The following is a 27,681-nucleotide window of genomic DNA, read 5'->3' on the forward strand; positions in this document are numbered from 1 at the left end:
CTTTTACATGTCGTAAAAAAGGCGGTTGCTAACAAGTTGCTCAATACGACTACAAACCCTGTCGGGGACATTAAACGTCATCACCCCTGAACAGGCGAGAGTGCTGGCAGTCCGCCATTACAGCTTCTTATTTAGCTTCAACAGTCCGATTTCCCCATTATACAGTGTTTTTAAAATAAAGCGGCTGAAATCGGTTGAAAGCTTAGCGGCAGTGACGTCAAGAGTCATGTGACCGTGGAGTAGTCATGTAGTCCGTTAAAGCCTAACGTTAGCTTTTTACTTCTGGCGATGGCATTTAAGCTTCAAATGCGGTATGAAAGGTGTTCATATGTGAAGATTATCTCGCTGAACAAAACCTGTAAGTATCATAAACTTGTGTTAGCCACAGAGCTTATTTTCTGACAGAATCCAAAACGCAATGCAAACATCACATTCACTTTCTCTTCCGGGAACCAGCGCGATGCTAAACTTCCGGGTTTTGACGTCAGCCCTGGCACACTCTATAGCACCTTTAATGAAAGTTTTAATGCAGGACTTTTACTTTTAACAGAGTATTCCTCCACAGCAGGATCACTACTTTACCTTAAGTACAAGGTCTGAGGTCTTCTCCCAGCACTGTTCAGTATACAGTTAATAGGTTTAACATAAATTAGTCTTCAGTTAAGTTTTTTTTTCTTCAGAGATTTAATGATAATTAGTTTTTATTCTGTTTAGCCTGCACCAAATGTTTATTATACAATTTGATTTCTTTTATAAGGAATGGAATTAAATTATTTTCATTATTAATTGCAGACTATTTTCTGCTCGTATTTTTCAGCTCTGACGTTAAATGAAAAGTCAAAATAAACTATTTTCATTTTGTTATTTTTACTTCTACTACTTTTAACCCTGTAGTTTTCCGGAAAATGTTCAGACCTGGCGCCCCGGCGGCCCTCGGACGGCCGGTCCTGCATCCTGGCACTTACCTTCATCCTGGTAACTCACAAGTCCCCGGACCAAAAACAGGAAGTAAGTAACCAAATCAAAAGTAAAATTCACTTTCTGTTCGGTAGTCGGAGGCGCGGGAGCGAACCGGGAGCTCCACGCGGGAAAAACCCGAGAACAAAGAGGCAGAACAGCGTCAAAGCGCACAGACGCCATAAGCTTCACCTTGTCCACTAAAACATGGCGCCGCACATTTTGCCTCTTTCATTTAGCTGCGGAGCTCCGAGGATGCTAACGGTTAGCATCAGCTAGCGGGGTGCTGTCTGTCTGTTTGTCCGTAAAGATGACATCACTGCATTACGGCTTCTGTGCATTTAAACTGTAATAATAATAAAATGGAGTCAACATCACGCAGAGTCGCGCATCATCTCTGCGCTAAATACCACTGTTACCGGCATCGTTCCAAATAGCGACACATGGGACCTTACGCCAAACTCCATTTTAAAAAAGACCAATTCTACATCGTCTTGCTGGTTACCGCACTATACACACACTGATGATTTTAATTTGAAGTAAAACCCTTTCACAGTGATCCAGCCTGCTCATCGGCGCACATACTGTTCAACAAGCACAACGCATTTTAACAAATGACAGCCAAAGTCTCCTGGCTGTGCATATCTACAGCATTCTGTTAGACTGGAGAGCAGTGGAGGGCGGTAACGAGCAGTTTAAAATCAATGTATAGATTTTGACTGAAATAACGTGCTTATTAATGTATCACATCTGACCCGAATTAACCGATCGCAACTAGTGATGAGTAAGATGCCATTAAAACTGATGTGGGAGATCCGTGTTTGTACTGAGACGCATTTTAGTGTTAAGTTGGTACATTTTTAATGGAGTTTGGTGTAAATTTATGCAAGACAGTGAAAAAACGTATTTATTGCTTGGTATTCCTGTCATGACATTAAATAATGATCTTTAGTTAATACTTTATTACTGATAGGTGTCTCATGTTGCTGCTCTTCACTTGAACTCAAGTTAAAATACTTTTGTATGAGCAGGAAGACAGTTTTTATCAAATGATCTTTATTTTGTGTGCACAAGATGAAAAGAAATATTCTGCACCTTTCAGGACTTTATGGGCTCAGCAATACAATAAATAAATAAATACATCTTGATAAATATTTCTTTCTAAAATGACACCAGAGTCAAAAACACTTAAATTAACGCCTTAAAATTGAATAAATGTCCCAGTGTAAGAACTGTGTGACTGGTTAGTACAGCTAATTAATACAGTTCTTCTATAAGTTCACGTTTTTAATCTAATATTGAACAGAAGTACAGTCAGTGGCCACTTTATTAGGCACACCTGCACAATTTAATGCAATTAAATACAGTATTTCTGCCATTTATTCTTTTACTAAGCACAAACATTTTCTGATTTTATTTAATAAAATACAAATGATTTTTAGTTTCATCCCTGGACACTGAGTTAAAACCAGATTTTTCCATCATTTACATGACATGCTGTGTGTCAGGTGTGTCTAAATTCAGTCTTTGTCTTTAATCAGTTTTACTTTCCTCCGTCAGTGTTTAGAGCCGAACGTGCTTCACTTCCTGTTATTTATGACTAAACAGCAGTCAGAGGATTTATTATTATTATTATTATTCATCAGCAGGTGAACGATGAGTTCAGGGGCAGCAGCAGAGGACGAGGACGCCGCAGCGTTAGAGACCGTCAAATCTGTCACACTCACTCAGGACACTGATGGAAGCATCATCCTGCACTGTCCTCCCAACGGTGGGTCACACTCTGGTCTCAGCAACAGTGTCTGACATTTAGGTTCATTTATTAAATGTGACAAAGAGTTATGAAGAGTCCATTATAAAATATATCTGCAACTGTTTTGATCATGTATTTTTTTAAGTCATTTTTCAAGCAAACAAACTCCCAGCTTCTCAACAGGGTGAATTTATTTTCTTCATGTGTGTTCATTTGTACTGTTGATCAGACAAAATCTTTTAAGATGTCACGTTCATATTTGTAGATTTCAGGGGGGATGTAGGGGACGTGTCACCCTGCTGCAGCTCAGCAGTCAAAGCGCTGCAAGTTTATTACCAAAATGCAAATAATCAACCTCACTAACAAATTACAAATTAACTTGTCTATAAATAAATAAAATAATACATGACATTGTAAAATAATAACAATATGTACAAATTAACTTTTCATCAAAAGCCAGTACTGATGTTTTTATAACATTTCTTTGTTTGTTGTTGTTTATTCTGGTTTTGTTTTCAGGGAAACACAGAAATCTACACTATAAAAAATAACTTAACAGTTTTAAAGTCATTCAGTCCTTCATTTCACTTCCCACCTTTGAATGAGCACAAATTCAGTAACACACATTTATGAAACAACCTTAAACAGAACCTCCTTTCACATAAAAACATCTTTAAAATAATAAGACTGTACTATATATGATTCATCATAATTCATCTCTAATATCTGTTTTACAGTGCTGTGAAAACATCGACAAATTTCTCCTTCAAACAGCTGATTTGTTTCTCACCAAAGCAACATTTTACAAGATTACACTGAACACATCATGAGAAGTTTATAATTTACCTTCACCCAGTGCTCATTCTTACTGAATGGAGCCTGAATGCTTCACAATGTAAATCAATGAAACCCTTCCTGAGCTGTTCGTGTGCTTAGCGGTAAAGTTAACTAGCTGCTAACTGCTATCAGCTAACTGCTATGAACTAACTGCTTACAGCTTACAGCTAACTGCTAATAGCTAGCAGCTAACTGTTAACAACTTACTGCTAACAGCTAACAAATTACAGCTAACTGCTATCAACCAACTGCTAACAGCTAACTGCTAACAGCTATCAACTAACTGCTAACAACTTGCAGCTAACTGCTAACCAGACGTTGCGCTAGACTTTTTCGTCGCTGGTCATTTTGACCAACAGGGTCATAAAAATCCGGTCATAATCTATTTATACCGGTCATTTTAATTTTCATTTTTAAATGATAATAAAGATATTTTTCATTTGTTCATTTTTAATAAATCCAACAAGCAAGTTATAAAGTATGCATTAATAAGGACATGAACGAATTTCGAACGGTTTCCTGTTTGGTACGATCCGCTCTATGCAGCTTGACAGAGGCGCTCGCGGCTCCTGTGAAAAATAGACCAGACACCGAACTGAAGCACTGCCTCCGCGGGCGCTCCGCTCTGCTCAGCGGCCTGTGTGGACAGTCAGATAGGTTAACACGGGCGCTGACTGAAAACTTTTCTCTGCAGTGTGAAAACACTTAAACCACTGACTGTGCACTCCGCCGCCGGGGTGGTGGGCAGGGGTGGTAATTGCAACCGGTCAAAATGACCGACAGCCTTCAGATTTTCCGGTCATTGTTGTAAAAAAACGGTCAATTACTGAGAATATCTGGTTAACATGACCCCTGCTGCTAACTGCTAACAACATACAGCTAACTGCTAACAACTAACTGCTAACAACTTACAGCTAACTGCTAACAACTTACAGCTAACTGCTAACAACTAATTCCTAACAACTTACAGCTAACTGCTAACAACTAACAGCTAACAACTTACAGCTAACTGCTAACAACTAACTGCTAACAACTTACAGCTAACTGCTAACAACTAACAGCTAACAACTTACAGCTAACTGCTAACAACTAACTGCTAACAACTTACAGCTAACTGCTAACAACTAACTGCTAACAGCTAACTGCTAATAACTAACTGCTAACAACTAACAGCTAACTAAATCTTCGGCCTCGGTCACATTAGATTTAAAAAAAGTGAAACTTTTTTTTTTTTTTAAACTATTATCAATCGGAAAAAAGTAATCATCAGATGAATCGATAATGAAAATAAACATTTTAGTTTTGTGTAAAAATGCTGATGTATGTGTTGTGTCGTCCTCTGATTGTAACCATGGTGATGTTTATTGTTTGTGTAGACGATGCAGACGAGGAGGCGGAGCCTCTCCAGAAGAAACTGCGTCTGTCTGCAGAGGAACAGGAAGACGCAGACGGTCCTCAGTTCTCTGTCGTCACGTTACCCAGTGAGATCACACTTTTTATTTACATCACTGACATGACGTCAACGGTGTCGTCACCAAACTCAGTTTAACCCTCAGACGTCCCTCTGGAGAACAGACGACCGGCCAAAACCAAAATCCATAAATCTTGTTTCTGTATAAACTAATGAGACATTGGTTTTTACCTCGTAGTCATGGCAACGTTTCCTGTCTCTCATTGTTGTCCTCAGTGTCGGAGAACGACGAAGGCTTCGAGGTGACGATGACGGCCACAGCAGACGGTGATCTGTCTGAGGAAGGTGTCGCTCAGATTCAGGTGCAGATGCAACTCCTACTTTCTTCTTCCTCGGCATCCACCTCCTCCTCCTCCTTCTTCTTCTTCTTCTTCTTCTTCTGTACCCTAAATGAATCAGAAATTAAAATCTTAAATAGCTGGAATCAGATTTTTTTATGCCTCCACACCACGACAGCCGTGGGTTGTCCATCCGTACGTAAAACAATGGAGGTCAAAAGGTCAAAGGTCAGCTTGACTGTGACATCATCATGTTTTAACGTCATATCTCAGGAACAGAAGTGGAGATACTGTCAGATCAGATACTGAATTGGTGACCTCAACAGTCCTGATATTTTTGCCAAATTCTTGCTTGTGGTCTGAGAAATCCCGTCTGTCCGTGTGTGTGTGTGTGTGTGTGTGTGTGTGTGTGTAGATTCTGCAGGAGGATGAAGACTCTCTCTCGCCCAATCAGAAGACAGAGGTGTCGCCTGTCAGTCAGGCCTGGTTCACTACCAAAGAAGACAAAGACACACTGGCTAACAAAGGTACACACACACCTGCAACAGTCATGTTAGTGTGTATAGAGGCAGCATGTTGTCACATCTAACTGAGTGAATAAGAGTTCATTTCAACCAAACCAGAGCTGGTGATTGTTGGAACAGTTATTTCCTCCTCCTCAGGTCACAAGTGGAAACAGGGCATGTGGTCTAAAGAGGAGATCGACATTCTGATGAGCAACATCGACCGATACGTGAAGGTACGTCACTTCCTGTCTTTATTTCTGTCCGGTACATGTACACACACTTTATGTGACGGCTTGTGTGTGTGTGTGTGTGTGTGTGTGTGTTTCAGGGCCGAGGCATCGAGGATCCAGCAGAGATCATTTTTGAGATGTCCAAAGAGGAGAGGAAGGATTTCTACCGCTCTGTGGCGTTGGGGTTAAACAGGCCGCTGTTCGCCGTCTACAGACGAGTTCTACGAATGTACGACAACCGCAACCACGTTGGGAAGTGAGTTCACGAGGAAGAGACGTCAGAAAACATGTTGGAACTTTATTATGTTTGAATAATAATTTCTTTCTGTAATGTCCCCAAGGTACACTCCTGATGAGATAGAGAAGCTAAAAGCGTGAGTATAAACCTCTGTGTGTGTGTGTGTCTTTTATTTCAACAAAGTTTTTTTTAAAAATATACACAACATACATTTTCTATATAAAGTTTATATCTGGTGTGTGTGCGTGTGTGTGTGTGTGTGTGTGTGTGTGTGTGTTCAGGCTGAGGGAGAAACACGGGAACGACTGGGCGACGATCGGAGCCGCTCTCGGTCGAAGTGCCTCTTCTGTCAAAGACCGCTGCCGACTGATGAAGGACACCTGTAACACAGGTACAGAGCAGAGTGTACTCAAGTACACACTCGATGTACTTGTGGTAATAGTACTTTTACTGCACTAAAGTATCTGATTACTTCCTCCACTGATGTTTGGTTTGTTTGTAACTTTAAGTCTAACTTTTATTTTTCATATAAATGTTTGTAACTTTGTTTAAACCAGGTAAATGGAGCGAGGAGGAGGAGAGACGTCTTGCTGAGGTCGTGTACGAGATGGCGGGTGTATCGCCAGGGTCGGCGGTCACAGGAGGCGTTTCCTGGGCGACGGTCGCTGATCAGGTTCGAACGCGCTCTGAGAAACAGTGTCGGTCGAAGTGGTTGAACTACCTGAACTGGAAACACAGCGGAGGAACAGAGTGGATGAAGGAGGACGACCTCAACCTCATACGTAGGTACGGAGCCATTTTCTGCTTCTTTATATGTCTCCTTCACCTCACAGGTAAATATGTATTTTTTACTGCTCCACATCTGACCTGTACTGTACTGAGGAGTTATCTGATGTGTTCCAGGATCTCAGAGCTGGAGGTGGAGGATGAGAATGAAATCAGGTGGGAGGATCTGGCGGGCGGGTGGAGCAGCGTCCGGTCGCCTCAGTGGCTGCGATCGAAGTGGTGGAGCATCAAGAGACAAGTAGCGAATCACAAGGACATCCCCTTCAACGGTACGCACACATGCGCCAGTGTTTTTAACTGTAAAGCTGTTAATCTGTCTGTAGCTCTGGTTGAGGGTGAGAGGCTGTCAGCAGATAAACAGAGATCTGTGTGGGTACATGAGACCCTAAAAAAGAGGCTGGATCATGGGGAGTACCACCAGTTGGTCCAGGAGCTTCTCCTCCATCATGGACGTTTACAGGCAGTTTGACAACCTGCTGTCTATCATCAGGCCGTATAGCTCTGAGTATCCAGCAACCACTACCACCAGTTTCTCCTCCATTGGTTACCAACTGTACACTTGTTGTCATGACCACCACAGAGGGCCCGCCTCTCAGATCATCCCATTGGACAATGAGAAAAAAAGATGAGATGACGTGGGGCGCTTTTCTGCTCTGAGTTAAGATTTTTCAACTTGAGGAGTTCAGAGCGCTCCGGCAAAAATGCCAGGCGCCAAGAGCGCAGAAACATGAGGCGCGTAGCAACACAAAAACAGTGAGCAAAAATTTCATTCTCACTAAAAACTGTTACTAAAAGTCGCCTCCATCTCCTAAAACGCTTTCTCTGTGATCGGGGCTTGAATCTCCAGGTGTGCTCATTTGACACCAGAAGACGACACAGTGTAGTCCCCCAGTCCAGTTGCAGAACTATTTGTGTTGCTGGAGCCAAATATATATATATATATATATATTTATTATTATTATTATTATTATTATTGACACTCTGATCTGTGTGTATTTGTGTCCTCAGTCCTCCTGAAGGGTCTCCAGGAGCTCATGGCGTCCTCACAGACGGCCTCCGGACCAGGGAGCCCCTGCTCCTCCTCCTCGTCCTCGCTCCAGATCCGACTCACCCGATTGGAGGAGAGCGGCGGCAGCCCCACCCCCAGCTCTGTGGCTGCGCTGCAGATTCCTGTACAGATCCCGCTGCAGATCACACACCTGGGTGAGTCTGAGTGTATCACTGTGTAGATTTTAGGAGTGTCACGATACCAAAAATTTAGTGTTCGATACCAGTACCAGTGAAAATAAGATGTTCCGTTTGGTCTTGCAACTTATTATCTGAAGTTGAACATCTTTCTAATCTCAGCAACCAGGGGGAAAAAAGCGCTAAATGTGAAGCACTCGGCGCAGAATAGGCGCTCAGCTTCGTCACACATCTGGTGTTTGTAATAGAGTGTAAATATGCAAAGAATTAACGGAATATACGAACTCAGGAAAAAACGCTTTTCTTTTTTATGAGGCAAGGCGGAGCTGTCTCTATATCTGTGCTTGTCGCCATCTTCCATGCGTTGTTCTTGTTCCTCCATGCTGGAAGGCCTTCTACTTCTTACTTTGGTGTTCAAGAGCAGACTAGAACACTCTGAGTGTTTATGGTGGCCTGTCAGGGACCTACAATACCTGTGGTATCAAAGAAAAAACATCATGTCTTCAGAGTTTTGGCATCAAACTTGTACTCAAGTATCAACTCTTGTGACCTCCTCAGTAGATTTAATGATAAAATGTCATTCTATGCTGATGATACAGGCTTTTATACCAACAACTCCAGCTGTGTTTGACTCACTGACCTTTGACCTCTCTGTCCCGTACATCACTGATTCTTGTCTCTGTTTCTCTTGAAGCTTCAGATTCTTCAGCAGCAGCCAGCGACAGTGAAACCATCACTCTGAACACAGGAGCCCTGCAAACCTTCGAAATCCTGCCTGTAAGCACAACACAGGACGTCTTCATGTCCAGTACAGTTAAAGTGTTAACATACTGACTGTGTGTTGCTCAGACTGCTCAGTGCACCAGGAAAATATTTAGTTTGTCAAATGCAGTTTGCCAAAAAAACAGGATGTTTTATTGCAGCTGGTCGCATTTTGTATGTAAACAGCACGCTGTTCTGGCTATTCTGATCCACAATCCTTTGCACAGCAGAAAATACGTCACATCGACTGATGATAAATGATGTTCGAGGCAGTAATTGCAGTTTATTTTCTATCAGCACTGCAGCCGTCCTTGCAAAGTATGTACTGTTGCAGTAAACATACGATCAGGACGTCCTACTTCATCATGACATCGCACCCTGAACTGTAATGAACCTCACCTGTTTCTCCTCTCAGTCGTTCCACCTGCAGCCCACCGGCACCCCGGGGACCTACTACCTCCAGACGACGTCCAATCAGGGCCTGCCGCTCAGCCTCTCCACCAGTCAGGGCCTCCCGCTCAGTTTAACCAATAACAGCACTGTTACCCTGACGACAGGCTCCTCCCCCTCATCACATGAACACATCATCCTCCACAGTCTGTCGGTCAGTGTTTGATCACGTGTGTTTTCACTCCTGATCTGCTTCTGCTGCACACTTCATCGTGTGTGTGTGTGTGTGTGTGTGTGTGTGTGTGTGTTACCTCCTCAGACGGACGGCCTCTGCTCCAGCGACGGCGTCATCATACAGACTGTCACCTCTGACCCCGCCTCCTCTGACCCTCTCAGCCAATCACAGCTGGTTCTCCTGAAGCTTCAGATTCTTCAGCAGCAGCCAGCGACAGTGCCATCTCCTGAACACAGGAGCCCTGCAAACCTTACGGAAATCCTGCCTGTAAGCCAATGACCGATGGCTTCACCGACACTGACAAGGTTTTGTTTTGGGTTTTTTTTTCAAACTTTGTCAAACAGTCTGGCGGGTTTGGTGACGGTGATTTCTGGTTAAACGCAAAGGCTCTTAGTCTTTAACAAAAGAATGTATGTAGATAGGGTGGAGAAAATAATAAAAACCTTTCCATATGATGCACCCCGGTACAGCACCATCGGTCACTACGACCTCAGCAATAAACATAAAGTAGAATTATCACTGATCGTCTGACAGCGTCAACAAAAACTGAAAAATGTATGAGCTTTGAAAGAGTAGAAATCATGTTGTCCTGAAATGCTTTATATTGCACAGGTGTACCTAATAAAATGGACACGGAGTGTATAATGATAAAAAAAACTGTGTGTGTCAGGAGCTGAACTCACCGTCTGTTGAGGCTCCAGTGGTGCATTCTAGGATACCATCTGGCAGCGCCGTGCTGATTGTTTCTCCACCCAACATCAGCAGCACACTGACAGGTAACACACACACACACACACACACCGCTATAATCAATGTTATATATAATTATACTGCTAAATTAATTCTCAACATTAGTCAGAGTTCTACTGAGTGAAGTCACAGCTCAAATCTATTGAGTTTTACGACTAATTTGTTTACGTCCTCAGATCCGATCCTTGTGTGTGTGTGTGTGTGTGTGTGTGGACCTCCTCATGACAGATGAAGATTCTGCTCCAGCGACGCGGCATCAAGACAGACTTTGAATCCTAGGATAAGATTGATATTCTTACCCTCACCTTAACCAATCCAACCAATGAAGGCAACAAGCACTAACCAGTCATAGGGAGAGTAGGGCAAGTTATTTCTTCACCGTCCTAGGATTTATAAATTTCTTCTTCTGTGGTGTTAAAGCTGCTGCACAATAAAGACAGAACCTGTTTGCTGTTTTTAAAACCAGGATGTGAACATTTAAAAACAGATGGTTGCAAATTAAACCAAACTTTTTAAACTGAATGAATTTGAAGCTTCATATTGAACCCCTGGATGAAATGTCTGAACCCCTGGATGAAATGTCTGAACCCCTGGATGAAATGTCTGAACCCCTGGATGAAATGTTGAACCCCTGGATGAAATGTTGAACCCCTGGATGAAATGTCTGAACCCCTGGATGAAATGTTGAACCCCTGGATGAAATGTTGAACCCCTGGATGAAATGTTGAACCCCTGGATGAAATGTCTGAACCCCTGGATGAAATGTTGAACCCCTGGATGAAATGTCTGAACCTCTGGATGAAATGTTGAACCTCTGGATGAAATGTCTGAACCTCTGGATGAAATGTCTGAACTCCTGGATGAAATGTCTGAACTCCTGGATGAAATGTTGAACCTCTGGATGAAATGTTGAACCTCTGGATGAAATGTCTGAACCTCTGGATGAAATGTTGAACACACACACACACACCCTGGATGAAATGTCTATATAATTATACCCTGGATGAAATGTTGAACCCTGGATGAAATGTTCTACTGGATGAAATGTCACAGCTCAAATCTATGAGTTTGAACCCTGGATGAAATGTTGAACCCTCAGATCCGATGTTGAGAACCAGTTGAACCCTGGATGAAATGTCTGAACCCTGGATGAAATGTTGGATAGACGACTGGATGTGTTGAACCCTGGATAAGATTGATATTCTTAACCTCTGGATGAAGTGTTGAACCCCTGGATGAAATGTTGAACCCCTGGATGAAATGTTTGAACCTCTGGATGAAATGTCTGAACCCCTGGATGAAATGTTGAACCTCTGGATGAAATGTCTGAACCCCTGGATGAAATGTTTGAACCTCTGGATGAAATGTCTGAACCCCTGGATGAAATGTTGAACCCCTGGATGAAATGTTGAACCCCTGGATGAAATGTCTGAACCCCTGGATGAAATGTTGAACCCCTGGATGAAATGTTTGAACCTCTGGATGAAATGTCTGAACCTCTGGATGAAATGTTGAACCTCTGGATGAAATGTCTGAACCCCTGGATGAAATGTTTGAACCCCTGGATGAAATGTTGAACCCCTGGATGAAATGTTTGAACCCCTGGATGAAATGTCTGAACCTCTGGATGAAATGTCTGAACCCCTGGATGAAATGTTTGAACCCCTGGATGAAATGTTGAACCCCTGGATGAAATGTCTGAACCCCTGGATGAAATGTTTGAACCTCTGGATGAAGTGTTGAACCCCTGGATGAAATGTCTGAACCCCTGGATGGAATGTTTGAACCTCTGGATGAAGTGTTGAACCCCTGGATGAAATGTTTGAACCCCTGGATGAAATGTTGAACCTCTGGATGAAATGTTGAACCTCTGGATGAAATGTCTGAACCCCTGGATGAAATGTTTGAACCTCTGGATGAAATGTTGAACCTCTGGATGAAATGTTGAACCTCTGGATGAAATGTCTGAACCCCTGGATGAAATGTCTGAACCTCTGGATGAAGTGTTGAACCTCTGGATGAAATGTTGAACCTCTGGATGAAATGTCTGAACCCCTGGATGAAATGTTTGAACCTCTGGATGAAATGTCTGAACCTCTGGATGAAATGTCTGAACCCCTGGATGAAATGTCTGAACCTCTGGATGAAATGTCTGAACCTCTGGATGAAATGTCTGAACCCCTGGATGAAATGTTTGAACCTCTGGATGAAATGTCTGAACCTCTGGATGAAATGTTGAACCCCTGGATGAAATGTTGAACCTCTGGATGAAATGTTGAACCTCTGGATGAAATGTCTGAACCCCTGGATGAAATGTCTGAACCTCTGGATGAAATGTTGAACCTCTGGATGAAATGTCTGAACTCCTGGATGAAATGTTTGAACCTCTGGATGAAATGTCTGAACCTCTGGATGAAATGTCTGAACCCCTGGATGAAATGTCTGAACCTCTGGATGAAATGTCTGAACCCCTGGATGAAATGTCTGAACCTCTGGATGAAATGTCTGAACCCCTGGATGAAATGTCTGAACCCCTGGATGAAATGTTTGAACCTCTGGATGAAATGTCTGAACCCCTGGATGAAATGTTTGAACCTCTGGATGAAATGTCTGAACCTCTGGATGAAATGTCTGAACCCCTGGATGAAATGTTTGAACCTCTGGATGAAATGTCTGAACCCCTGGATGAAATGTCTGAACCCCTGGATGAAATGTTTGAACCTCTGGATGAAGTGTTGAACCCCTGGATGAAATGTCTGAACCCCTGGATGAAATGTTTGAACCTCTGGATGAAATGTCTGAACCTCTGGATGAAATGTCTGAACCCCTGGATGAAATGTCTGAACCCCTGGATGAAATGTCTGAACCCCTGGATGAAATGTTTGAACCTCTGGATGAAATGTCTGAACCCCTGGATGAAATGTCTGAACCCCTGGATGAAATGTCTGAACCTCTGGATGAAATGTCTGAACCCCTGGATGAAATGTCTGAACCCCTGGATGAAATGTTTGAACCTCTGGATAAAATGTCTGAACCCCTGGATGAAATGTCTGAACCCCTGGATGAAATGTCTGAACCCCTGGATGGAATGTTTGAACCTCTGGATGAAGTGTCTGAACCTCTGGATGAAATGTCTGAACCCCTGGATGAAATGTTTGAACCTCTGGATGAAGTGTTGAACCTCTGGATGAAATGTCTGAACCCCTGGATGAAATGTTTGAACCTCTGGATGAAATGTCTGAACCTCTGGATGAAATGTCTGAACCCCTGGATGAAATGTCTGAACCTCTGGATGAAATGTCTGAACCCCTGGATGAAATGTCTGAACCTCTGGATGAAATGTCTGAACCCCTGGATGAAATGTTTGAACCTCTGGATGAAGTGTTGAACCCCTGGATGAAATGTCTGAACCCCTGGATGAAATGTTTGAACCTCTGGATGAAATGTCTGAACCTCTGGATGAAATGTCTGAACCCCTGGATGAAATGTCTGAACCTCTGGATGAAATGTCTGAACTCCTGGATGAAATGTTTGAACCTCTGGATGAAATGTCTGAACCCCTGGGTGAAATGTCTGAACCCCTGGATGAAATGTCTGAACTCCTGGATGAAATGTTTGAACCTCTGGATGAAATGTCTGAACCTCTGGATGAAATGTCTGAACCCCTGGATGGAATGTTTGAACCTCTGGATGAAGTGTCTGAACCTCTGGATGAAATGTCTGAACCCCTGGATGAAATGTTTGAACCTCTGGATGAAGTGTTGAACCTCTGGATGAAATGTCTGAACCCCTGGATGAAATGTTTGAACCTCTGGATGAAATGTCTGAACCTCTGGATGAAATGTCTGAACCCCTGGATGAAATGTCTGAACCTCTGGATGAAATGTCTGAACCCCTGGATGAAATGTCTGAACCTCTGGATGAAATGTCTGAACCCCTGGATGAAATGTTTGAACCTCTGGATGAAGTGTTGAACCTCTGGATGAAATGTCTGAACCCCTGGATGAAATGTCTGAACCTCTGGATGAAATGTCTGAACCCCTGGATGAAATGTTTGAACCTCTGGATGAAATGTCTGAACCCCTGGATGAAATGTTTGAACCTCTGGATGAAATGTCTGAACCTCTGGATGAAATGTCTGAACCCCTGGATGAAATGTCTGAACCCCTGGATGAAATGTCTGAACCCCTGGATGAAATGTCTGAACCCCTGGATGGAATGTTTGAACCTCTGGATGAAGTGTTGAACCCCTGGATGAAATGTCTGAACCTCTGGATGAAATGTCTGAACCTCTGGATGAAATGTCTGAACCTCTGGATGAAATGTCTGAACCCCTGGATGAAATGTTGAACCCCTGGATGAAATGTTGAACCTCTGGATGAAATGTTTGAACCTCTGGATGAAATGTTGAACCCCTGGATGAAATGTCTGAACCCCTGGATGAAATGTTTGAACCTCTGGATGAAGTGTTGAACCTCTGGATGAAATGTCTGAACCTCTGGATGAAATGTCTGAACCCCTGGATGAAATGTTTGAACCTCTGGATGAAATGTCTGAACCTCTGGATGAAATGTCTGAACCCCTGGATGAAATGTCTGAACCCCTGGATGAAATGTTTGAACCTCTGGATGAAGTGTTGAACCTCTGGATGAAATGTTGAACCCCTGGATGAAATGTCTGAACCCCTGGATGAAATGTTTGAACCTCTGGATGAAGTGTTGAACCTCTGGATGAAATGTCTGAACCCCTGGATGAAATGTCTGAACCCCTGGATGAAATGTCTGAACCCCTGGATGAAATGTGAACGCAGTAATGGAGGAACCTGACCAGCAGCAACAAACAGCAGCAGCAACAAACAGACTCTAAAGACTGTGATGGATGTTACTCTGTGAACTGACCCTTTAAAAAAACACATGTTCATATATAATAAAATAAACATGATGACGCTAATTTAACGATTCCTTTTTACATTGTTTTTCACTTTCATTTAAATGATGAGGAGGTCGTGTGGGGGAACAGAACCTTCACAGAACGCGTATGCAACAATAATAATATACCAGGACAACACCTTTGCTTTTCGTTCATTTATAATTTCAATAGTAAAGAATAAAAAGAATTTGATTTCGGCAGAGAAATATAAACCCTGAAAATGTGACGGCATGAACAGTTATTTCAAACATGGGTTTTAAAGAAGCTTTAATAGTAAATGCACAGGTTCATAAGGAAAGAGAAAACGTTAACTAAAAGACAGACATCTAATACCTGAATAACTACTTTAAAAGACAGATTTGTGTCTGTAATAATCTTTTTTTTTCCTCTGTGATGCTGAGACTTTATGAGACGTAATGGGACATTCGAGATTAAGTAATTAAAAAGAATACTTGCAGTACACCATGAACTGTTCTTATTAATAGATGACACCTCTTTAACCCTGTGAGTTCACATGATCTCAACATGAACCTGCTGTTTTTCTGTTAAATGTGCATTCCTCCATCTTATTAATCATTTGATTGGCCCCTCTGATAAACTATTAATGGCCAACACTGCCTTCTGTTGAATCTGCTGCTGTTTAAAAGTGTAGTTCTCCATTATGAACACAGGGAGGCAGTGTTGTCACATTTATCTCTACTGTGTAACGTTAACTTGCTCATTATCAGATTTTAAATGTGTTATTGTGAAGATTTACTCAAGTAAAAACTGATGCTGAGCTATTAAATTTAAACACACAGTTACTGTAAATATCAGCAGCTCACAGCATTTCTCTGATACACAATAAAGTCAAAATAAAAACAGAAATAAATGTAACATACTCACCAAACAGTTCGAGGGAGTGTAGGTGAAATATCTTCACAGGCGTGTCCACATCAGGAGGAACGTCTGTAGAAACAAACTAACTCAGAGTTAGTTTATTACTTTATATAATTCCCATCAGAAACACAGTTTAGTTTTCAACTTTTCTCCTCATAAGTGAACTCCACAGAGCTCAAAGCAGCTCCAAGTGATGCAGATCAGACACAATAAACAGATCAGCTCATTGTGATTCAAAACAACATGCAACAAATATGCATTAATAATATATGGTAACCAATTACTGTAGTCAGCGAATGAGACCGCAGTGTTTTGGTGAATGTGTCCGCGCTCTAATGTGCGAGCAGATCTCCTCTGAATGATAAACAGGAAGTCAGACTGTGGATGCTGCATGTCCTCGCCTAAGGCTGCCTGAGGTGGATCACTGTGTTTGTCAGGTAAACACAGGATTCTGCTGTCAAACATCCACACAGGACTTCTTCTAATGCACCGAGAATAAAACTGAAATCTGATGAATCCACTGGAGCCGCTCAGAGCATCCACACAGCTGTCACTCACAAACACTCACTGCTAATCTGATGACTTTGTGCAGATTTTGAGAACAGAAATTCACTTCCAGCCAGATAATATAATCAGTATGGAGATCATAATAAGTTTCCCTGCTGTGTTACAGAAGTTTAGTGAGGCTGCTTTATTTTAAATTTGAGAAAACATGAAGTTGTTGCAGCTCTGACAAGAACTTAAATTAAGGTCTGGAGGTTTCAAAGGAAACTGATGTAATCTGTATTAAAAATAATGAACACAAGCTAAAACTAGAACTACCTTGCTGTTGTGTGTCGTAGCAAACCAGTCAAGTTTCTGTTCACATCCATGTTTGTCCAGACTCACATGTCGCCATGACAACTGACAGTACCTCAAATATGGACGTTGCTGCAAAGAAGCAACAAATTGTAACACATGGATGCTTCACACACAGAAGATCTATACAATCAGCACAGTTTCAAGATTAGAGTCACCAATTCAGTATCTGACCAAATGTCTCCCCTTCTGTTCCTGAGATATGACGTTAAAACATGATGATGTCACAGTCAAGCTGACCTTTGACCTTTTGACCTTCAATATGTTATCCTGTCAGACATTTGTGTCAAGTTTTGTCAGAATTAGTGTATGAAATCTGCAGTTATGGCCAAAAACATGTTTTGTGAGGTCACAGTGACCTTTGAATACCAAATTCTAATCAGTTTATTTTTCAGTCCAAGTGGACGTTTGTGTTAAATTTAAAGAAATTCCCTTGAGGTGTTCTTGAGCTATTGCATTCACAATGATGAGATGGGCGAGGTCACAGTGGCCTTGACCTTTGACCACCAAATTCTATTCAGTTAATCCTTAAGTACAAGTGGACATTTGTGCCAAATTTGAGGAAATTCCCTCAAAGCCTTCTTGAGATATCGTGTTTATAAGAATGAGACAGACTGGGTCACAGTGATGTTTGACCATCAAATTGTAGTCAGGTCATTGTTGAGTCCAAGTGGATGTTTGTGCCAAGAGAGAGAGGCCTTCTTGAGATATTACGTATATGAGAAAGACACAGGCACAAGGTTACAGTGGCCATGACCTTTGAACACCAAAATCTAATCAGTTAATCAGTACAGGTGGACGTTTATGCCAAAATTTAAGGAAATTCCCACAAAGCCTTCTTGAGATATTGTGTTAACAAGAATAAGACAGACTAGGTCACAGTGACCTTAACCTTTGAACACCAAATTGTACATCAGGTCATTGTTGAGTCCAAGTGGATGTTTGTGTAAAATTTAAAAATTCCCTCAAGGCATTCTTGAGACATCAACTTTACAAGAATGAGATGGGTGTGAGATCACAATGGCTTTGATCTTATCATCAAATTCTAATCAGTTCATTCTTAAGTGGACATTTGTGCCACATTTGAAAATTTCCGTCAAGGTGTTCTTAAGATATTGCGTTTACAGCAGTGAGACAGACTAGGTTACAGTGACCTTTGAGCAACAAGTTGTAATCAGGTCATTGTTGAGTCCAAGTGGATGTTTGTGCCAAAGTTAAAAATTCACTTAAGGTGTTCTTGACATATTGTCTTCAAAAGAATGGTACATATGTATAGAGGGCCGTATGGACAGAGGGACAACCTGAAAACATTATACCTGTGGTCATGGCAGTTGCTGGTGCAGAGGAACAATAAAACTAATTTTTTGAGCAACACTAATCCACAGAACAATGAGAGACACCACAAAACAACAGAACGACACATTCCATTTGTATAAACATCTTTTATTGGATATTTGGACTTCCTAGATCTGGATTTTCTGCCCACTTCTCCACTTCTTCAGAAGAGTCACCGATTTGGGCTCCAGACCAGTAAAGACCAGTTGGTTCCTGGTTACTGGTAGTGCTGTTTCTGTCTGTCTCAAAAGTCCAGTCCATCCAAAACCATTTGTCTCCTACAACGATGTTACAAGAATAAACAATGGGAAAGTTGTATTTGATATACAAACTGTTATACAATGGTATAAACACATTTAACCCTCGTGATGTCGGTAAAAACATCAGTACCAGTGGGCCCAGTTTCTGTTGAACATTCAAAACCTCTCAAAACGTGTCGACTGTGCCTCGTAAAACAATATTTTTCAAATACACTTCAGTTTTACATCATTAAAACACACAGATCCTCAAATACCAGACGAATGTATCTACTTACAGCGACGGTTCAGTTCCCTGTGCTGATCCCTCATCCAGTCATTACACATGAATGTTCTCCTGTACCTCTGAAAAACACTCTATCAAACATGCATATTCAGGTCACGTCCTTGTGATATTTACCAAACTGTTCTGGAGCATGGGGAACACACAGATAATGTAGCTGTGTTTCAGTTAAACCAACACTATTCACACGTTTTGTGACAAAGAAATGTTCAACATTTATGATTTACAATCCAGTATGTTGCGTAAATGGTTTGTAATTTAAATGATCCAAAATGTTTCTGTGGAATCTCAGCATTTTCTCAAAAAGACGATCAGACGAGATGAAAGGCATCATTCTACATTTTCTTTCACTTGTGTTTTATTTTCTGTTATTTAGGAGTGTGCTAATTGCTAAATTGTTAAATAATTGTCTGCATGAAATGACAAAGTATGTGGCAACATGAGTAACTGCAGTTTTTGGTAAGCAAGGCAACAATTATCCGCCATTTAGGGTTTTAAATTTGGCTATCGAAAAACCAGTCTTGCTAGCTTGCCTCCATATTTAGCTAATTTTGCGTTAGCATCTGTAACTCAAATGGTTCTCCAAGCTAACGGGTTTCTGTAATTTTCTATCCATGACTGTAAAATAAATGGATATAAAGACTACTGTACAGGACAGTAAAAGGATGAAACTTAACTCAAAGTTTAAGATAATTTGTTAGCATTCAACACCTTGTGGCAGTTGCTAACGGCTAATGTCATGTTCACAACATTTTGGGTGCATTCGTACCACTAGTGTTTTCGTCATTGGTAAACTGAAGATGCAGAGTTCTGTTAAATATGCTATGCTAACAGCCAGAAGGTGATTAACTTATCTAAGAATATTAAAATCAAACAGGTATGATTCATGAGCTTTAAAACAGTTTGTAGACGTGCTGCATTTTTGCATTTTCAAACTTAAAACAGACCCAGGCTGCTGTTTCCCTTTACTTCCAGTCTTTAAGTTAATCCAGGCTAACCACCTGCTCTGTAACTTTACTAATTGTTGATGAATCTGGACAGAAGTTTCATTCACGCTTTGGCTTTTCAGAAAAACGGAAAAAATTGATTGTGATTAAAACAAATGAGTTACAGAAGTTAGCATAACAGAGGTTAGCTAGCAGGATTGGGTTACACCAGCTTTTCATAAATCCATTACTTCTTTAACGTAAAGCCCTGTGCAATTATTACTCATCATTTTCTAATAATTTACTAAATCAGGTTGCACCATTAAAAATTATTCACTGATTAAAACCTAAGAAATGTCGTAGCTAGTGAACTGCCTGACATTGTTCTGTAAATAGTTTTCTGATAAATAATAAATACGGCAACTTCCAATCAATTTCAAACCTAAAATAACTTCTGGTTCAAACTCCGCCCACTCCGAGTATATTTATGGATACAGATCATTCAGTTGGTTAAACAGATACAGATAATGGTGTACTTGCTCATCCCGGACACTAACTTTGATTTTAATGCAAACAGAACACAACACACAAACTCCAGTTCATAAAACCTTACGTTATAACTTAGCTAAACCTGAATTTATGAACAGTTGGTGCAACCTGAATTTTTCATGTCTTACCTGCACTTAATTTGTTAGTCATATTTTTAATATACACCTGACACTGAAGTGAAGCTTATTGAATGGTTTCTGACAACATGAATCTAGTGCGTTTGGATTTTAACAAATTCTCTGACTTTTGGAAACAACACGGTTTGATCGTGATAAAATGATGGTCTAATTTTTTGTTATTGTGTACAAGTTTTAAAATCATTTGACAGTACCAACTTTGTCCTCTAAAGTTCTTTGTACCAGCCCCCATTTTCCACCCTGACCTTCCAGTTTAGACCCACAAACATGCAGTACACCTCCTGTTTGTGCCGACAGACACCTTCTTTTGGCTTTTACTTCCAACTCTACTTCCAGGACTCTTTAAGGCACTCGCTGGTGGCAAAAAGAAGGCAGAAAGAAGCAAGTGTTGGTGGAAGAATAGCTATAGACTTGTTGACGTGAATCAGATGTGTCATATTTTACAACAATAAACTATATTTGTAGAGTGAGTATAGTTTGAACTCTGATTCAAAGATCTAAACAACAAATGTGGCACTTTGCTTTGAAAAGCTGGTGAAATTTGGCGACAGGTCTTCATCCGGCACTGAAAACAACCTCCAAAAAAAGTTTCACATTTCAACAGTTTGTTTTTATAAAAAGTACCAACAGATTATTTAATACACGTTTGTTCCCCACATTTCTGTCTACACTCATCAAACAAGTCAAACGACAGCCCAAGCCTTGGAAATTACACACACTACAACAACACAAGATAGTTTCTAGAAGTTATTTGGCACCAGAGTTTTTTTCATGAACACATTTCTGAGAGACAAATGCCTCGGAGAAAGCTTATGAGAAGTGAAGAAGACAAAAAAGAATCTGTTTATTTCAGTCTTTGTATCTGGAGGTCATGTGGTGCCGAACTCATGAGTACAAAGATGCAGCACCAGCCTGAAGGTCGTATTGCTTCAGAATTTAAAGATGCAGTTTGTAAATCATCAATTAATCCAGCTTTAGTGGGAAAAAACCCAAAACTAAAAACTCTGTTCGCAGAAATCTGTGTTTCCCAGAAGGCGATGGGGCTTCATCATTTAACTTACAAACAGCATATTTAATCTTTGATATTAACTCAAGCACTACATAAAGCACGTCGTCTGGGCTCAGAAGGCAAAGAATAATGCATATATATATATATATATATAAATATATATAATGATTCTACGGTGACGATGATAAATACGTAGCATAGAAGATAAATGAGTTAATTTACACTTCAGCGGCTTAAACGGCACTTAAACCCAACGACTGCTGCAGATCTAATAACTTTTTAGAGGAACCACAACTCACTCACTTAAAGAGCGGCTGTTCATATAAATGATCATATCGTTTATGTTTTCAATCTTCTTCCATATTTCTCTAATTAACAGCCGGCATAAACGTATTTTCCCCAAATCTGCTTCATGAATTCAATAAAAAAAAGATTCTTGAGCATATCGACTCCTTGACACAGATGCAGTTTGACACAGATGCAGATGTTCTTCGACAGGTTTGGTGCAGGTTAGTTTGAGCCAGAAATAAAACTGAACCAGCTTATTTTTCATTATGAACATTATGAAACATTTAATGTGCAGAATAAGGAGGAGGCAATCATCAGGAGGCACATAAAGTCTTTGCAGGTGCTGCGTAACAATTATTTGCACAAACTGTTTTTACCATGTTTGTGTAGAATGAAAGGATGAAAGGAACAAGACAGCCGTGTGTGTTGTTTTGGTTGTTGGATAATATGGAAGATATAAAATGCCCCAGTAGAAACAAATCAAGGAAATAAAGTGAAATACACACATTAAGATGGATTTCCTTTTTAAATATGTCATAAATGTGTCATAATTCAATTTAAAAATGTTAAAGGGGCAAGCATTTAGTGTATTTGCACTATAACTGAATTGTTTTTGTATTGTGACGTGATTTTTCACACATTACAATCAAACAACAAAGAAAATACAGTCACTTTAATTGGACATGACATGGAAAATTTCAGCCAGTTCTCACTCCCAGCTCTTCAAGTATCGCCGCTTTATCAGTGGATCTTGTTGTCAGACACTGAGGCACAGCGGCAGCCTTCATGGCGGTTTGATACACAACAGGCAGCAGCAATTTGTAACACCATCAGCAACTACCATAGTATAAAGAGCGAGAAAGTCCCTATGGGGTGACGTGGATGGGTCAAACAAACTCTGGACTTTAACTCAGGAGAGTGCTGTTCCTTTCCCGTGTGAAACCCATAGTCAGTGGAGTTATTGTAATACCAACATAGTTTGCTGGTAACATATGTCACATCACATTGGAACATACTTATTTTAAGCCAAACCATAATGTTTTTCTAAACCTAATCACATGCTTTTGTTATGTTAACCTCAAGTAATAAACCCAAAAATGTGTTTACCTACGTTCTTTTATTTTGAAAAACACTACGCATTTAATGAGCAGACACGACATATCCTCTGAAAACGGACGTGTATTTTGAAGTGACACAATACATGCAACAAGCGTAAATTGACTCGTCGTCCATGAGTGTTCTAAACTGACGCAAGTGGCTACCTAGCACGTTATATTTTGACGCGTAGGTCCACTGACAAAGCAGGGGTATTTCAGAAGTTGGGATAAGAACGTGTTGAAAATTCAAGGCACCGTAAAAAACAATTCAGTTATTTGAGAACAAAGCAACATTATTGTTGTTTTTCTAAACATGCTTTCATTTAATTATTACACACTAAATGCATCTATAAAAAGGAAATATATATGATATTGGTATTTGATTTCTTTGATTTGTTTTTCTGCATTTTAAATCTTCCACAGAATAAGGTGGAGGAGTGTGTTTAATTTCATAATTTTTGACTGTGTGTTTTAAATGTTCGTACCTTAGACTTCCTGGAAAGCAGCACATATAGCGACTGCATCACCCAGGTGAAATCAAGCAAATTAAAACCAGACTGTGTCCTGGATGCATATTTTTAGTCATCTTACAGCTCCACCTTAACTTCTAGAGTCACTTTAAGCCTTTTTGAAGGATCCATGGATACCCTGTCTTCAGAAGACACTTCTTACGTGTGCAGAAAAGAAAAACGCAGCATCATATATGGAAGAAGTTTTGCAAAAGAAGTTAAATCGTACAAATTATAACAACGAATCACACTTAAAAAAAATAAAAGTGTTTCAACCACATGATTAGGCAGTCATGATTTTTCACATAAAGTAAAAACAAGCTGGTCCTCGGCAACAAAGTGGCAACGGTGTTGATATACTACTGAACACACACTCTCACACACACTCTTACTCACAGGATATGACATCATGGACCACCCTGATCAACACTTTACAAAAGAAAAAACAAAGCGGCACCGTATCAGTCCATTAAAAAGATCATTTTCATGTTATATATGGAAATGCGAAGCCTCTGCTTAAAGCCTGCAAACAAAGAATAATATTAAAACTAAACAGAGCAAATTATTCAGCTGCGACTCGAGTCAACAGCACAGTGTCATCAGCATAGAAACACATACTCTGATATGAAAACAACATTTGGCCATGACAGAAGGAAAGATGATGTTATGGTTTGATTTTTGGACGTCATACCCTGAATTCACTTTCCTCAGCTGTGCCTTCAGGTCGAACCAAGACCCGGTTGGCCAGTGGTGTGTACCGTAGTGGGTTTTCATTGGTCGATTACTTTTATTTGAGCTTGCTTTAAGGTAAAAGAAAGTTCATCAGAGCGTTTAGGATGAAAACCAAAATCTGTTGCTGACAAGAGATCAGATTTTCTGGTTCCTGTATTTAGAGACAGAAAATCTGACCTCAGATCAGACTGATCCACCTCCCATCCACAGTTCATAGACTCTCATGTAATACAATGAAGGAGAAGTGGTCACAAAGCGTCCTGGAGCAGCTGAACTTCCACTGCCAACTTCCAAAAAGGGCAAAAATAAAATATTTGGTAATGTCTCATTACTTCACTTCGATTCTTCAATCATCCAGAAATCTTCATTCCTTGTGCGGCACTTTTTCTTCTTCACTTCCTCTACGGCAAAATAAAATTTGTGGTATAGAGAAGCCAAACACAAAAATGCTCCGAGATCACACGTACTGAACGCCTTTTAAAAAAATAACCCTTTGATTTCACACAGCTCCCATCTGCAGCCATATTACAGTCGCCATTTTGCATCCCTCTGTGGTATTTGTTTTGGGACGCCAAGTGGAAATACGCCATACAACTTAAGCAGACATCAGCGATTCTGTTTCCACCACTCTGAGCATATTCTAGCACTTTGTCCAAAATCTCTGCTCCTCTCCCCCCTGGAGTCCCATAACTCCTCCCCCATTCAGTCCCTAAATGGTCAACAGCTTCCTGTGGCTCCACTAGCCCCTCCCACTTCAGTCCTTACATGATCAAACATTCGGTAGAGTCCGCGAGCTCATCCTCCTTTGAGTCCTTAAATGCAAAACAACATCCTGTGTTTTAGTAGCCGTTAGCTTGTCCCCCCGACCCCACGGCGAGGTCAGGGGTCAAAGATCAGTGACCTTGTTCTCCAGGGCGGCGGCGATCTGTTGGAGGCGGAGAGTAAGCTGCTTATTCTGGGCTGCGGGGTCCTCGTCCAGCGACTGGATGATCTGAAGAAGACAATGACACAGAATTTAAAATTTCCATATTTGCTTTGACTGAAGGTTGATGAAATAATGAATGATGAAAATATAAACAGTTATTAGCTGCTTTAACTTTTCGTTAAAATGTTAAAACACAATAAAATACGTACATTACCTGATGATAAGAGTTATGACGGCAGTGAGCATTAGCTTTATTTGTATTTAATATGAGAAAATCAATAAATACAGTGAAGTAAGGCTCCGATGTTAAATGATTGTTTTTACAGTATTCATAAATGCGTATATTTTTCTGTTTCATATTTACATTTATGTGCAATAGCATATACGTTAGGCTGTTCTCCTGCGCTGTTCATACATATACCTGTGAAAAGTAATGCTCCAGAATTCATATAACCCATGTAATCGTGAAGGCTGCGATCACATGACCAGTGCACCGACAAAAGTTAAGAAGGAAATCGTATAAAGAGAAACTGGGCAGGTGCGGTCAAACAAACACAGGACTTTCCCCAAGGAGATCAGTGTTCATGTGCCGTGTGGAATCAAGTGAACTTTGAGTTATTTTAAGGTGTGTTGTCACATTACGTTAATACATAACTTGACCTCAGGTACGTAATTTGACGACACTTAACCATGTTTCTTTTCCTAAACCTAACCTATGTAACTTAACAAAACAATCTTTTGGGGGAATAAGTTTAAGTTAAGACACACTGTCTCTCTGTCTGTGTGCTGTCTTCATCGTCTATTACATCCTACTCCTCGTCATCATCATCTACCCGAGTTATGAATTAATACTGTGCACCCTGGCCTTGTCTGTTGTCGCACATGTATGTGTCCTGCAGGTTACACACATTTCCTTCACAACTCTTGATCAAACGTCTCTAAAGGTTTGACGGATGTTGAAATTTAGAAAATCAAACCTGTTACGAAAACTTCAATGACGGACAAAAGTTTCAAGGTCAGTGTTTAAACATGTTTGGCACAACATGAGATCTTTTTTTTTTTTTTTTTAAGTGCGACAATGTGAGAAGAAAAATCCAGACTTGGTGTGCAGAAGCAGAGAGATGTAAGAATACGTGCAATGTATAGAGGTAATTATGCAAAAAATGTGTGTTAGTATGAGAGCAAAAAAACTGAAAGAGGTTTCTCACCACATCGTAGTACTTGCTGGCGTACTGGTACAGCTGATGTAAGGCCAACTGGGTGTTCAGTTTGTCTGTGTGTTGCTACAAAGTGGAAACAAAGGTTAGAAATTCAAACATGTTAAAATCCTCTGAAGTGAACACCAGGTGTATTTCCATTAAAATGTCAAGTCGATTCTACAGAAATGTTCGTAAGGCTGTTGAAGAAAATCCCTGCCAACTTTTAGCTTCCTCTGTGGTCAGGTTTCAGTTCATCAGGGAGTTCTAGAGAAGTAACTGAAAACAAATTCATCTGAAACGAGTCATGCTCTTGGCAGTAGAACCGTGCAGCAAAATATAACCACAATGGGCTGATCTATGGACATAAATACAACAACAGAAATTATATTTGTATTCAAACATTAACTATGAAGACACCCAAACAAAGTCAGTAAATATGGAGTGTTTGGTCAGTTTATTTTCTATAAGGTCTAAATGTAATTTTGGACACTGTCAAGACGTTTTATTAAATATAGAAAGACCCTTTTGTATGACAAGGCCGAATGTGTCAGTACCATTTTCTTGCTGTAGTTGTTCAAGGTGAAGCAAATTTTATTTATTTCATAGTGCTAGGCAGACGTGGGACCAAGTCATTGTTTTGTAAACGAGTAAGTTTCAAGTCTTAGCACTCAAGTCTCATGATGAGTCCTAAGTCCTAAACTAAAAGTTAAAATGTATTACATTCACAAAAATCATGATTTCTCCCAAGTGTCTCTGACAGTCTCCATCCATGTCAGTGAAAACATGGATGCTTCACACACAGAAGATCTATACAATCAGCACAGTTTCAAGATTATAACATGTTTTGTGAGGTCACAGTGACCTTGACCTTTAAACTTAAACCACAAAATTCCTTCTCTTGAGTTCAAGTGGATGTTTATGTCAAATTTTCATAAATTCCCTCAAGGTATCATGTCCACAAAAATGAGACAGACAAGGTTACAGTGACTTTGACCCTTGACTTCTGACCACCAAAATCTACTCTGTTCATCACTGAGCTTAAGCGGACATTTGTGCCAAATTTGAAGAAATTCCTTTGAGGCATTCTTGAGGATGGGATGGACAAACAAACCGAAAACATAGCATGTCTGGCTGTCGCTGTTGCGGAGGCATACATTTTTTTTTTATAGCATATAGCACCATATAGAAGTGACACAACAGAACGAATTATATCTGTTCTTGTCCTCTCTTCTGTTTTGTAGTCCTATAGTGTAAATGTTTAAAAATAGTAAATAGGGAACTCTGGTGTTGTGTTTGACATTGCCAACCTTAACATTGGTATTAAGTGTTTTTAAGGGAAAAGGCTCAAGTCTGAGTGAAGTCACAATCCAAGTCAAGTTGCAAATCTACGG

General features: G+C 40.5%; 2 protein-coding genes across 2 annotated transcripts in view; one reads left to right on the forward strand and one right to left on the reverse strand.

Annotated features, from left to right (window-relative positions):
- Positions 1-817: 817 nt before the first annotated feature.
- On the forward strand, positions 818-10,610 carry dmtf1 (cyclin D binding myb-like transcription factor 1). Its single transcript, XM_049567394.1, is given in 18 exon segments — positions 818-1,008; positions 2,604-2,728; positions 4,924-5,028; positions 5,235-5,320; positions 5,712-5,823; positions 5,959-6,035; positions 6,131-6,288; positions 6,374-6,406; positions 6,552-6,661; positions 6,828-7,056; positions 7,174-7,325; positions 8,065-8,259; positions 8,936-9,018; positions 9,419-9,607; positions 9,713-9,808; positions 9,811-9,933; positions 10,299-10,404; positions 10,555-10,610. Coding segments are annotated over 17 exon segments (2,025 nt in total). The 5' UTR covers positions 818-1,008; positions 2,604-2,613.
- A 12,915-nt stretch (positions 10,611-23,525) lies between these two features.
- The window catches only part of LOC125883246 (plexin-B2-like), a 259,257-nt gene continuing 255,101 nt past the window's right edge, over positions 23,526-27,681 (reverse strand). The window contains exons 42-43 of the mRNA XM_049567498.1: positions 26,300-26,374; positions 23,526-25,157 (exon numbers count right to left, since the gene is read on the reverse strand). Coding sequence (XP_049423455.1) covers positions 25,053-25,157; positions 26,300-26,374 — 180 coding nt within the window. The 3' untranslated portion in view covers positions 23,526-25,052. The remainder of the gene's footprint in view (positions 25,158-26,299; positions 26,375-27,681) is intronic.

This window comes from Epinephelus fuscoguttatus, linkage group LG22, assembly GCF_011397635.1.
Source record: "Epinephelus fuscoguttatus linkage group LG22, E.fuscoguttatus.final_Chr_v1".
Taxonomy (NCBI): domain Eukaryota; kingdom Metazoa; phylum Chordata; class Actinopteri; order Perciformes; family Serranidae; genus Epinephelus; species Epinephelus fuscoguttatus.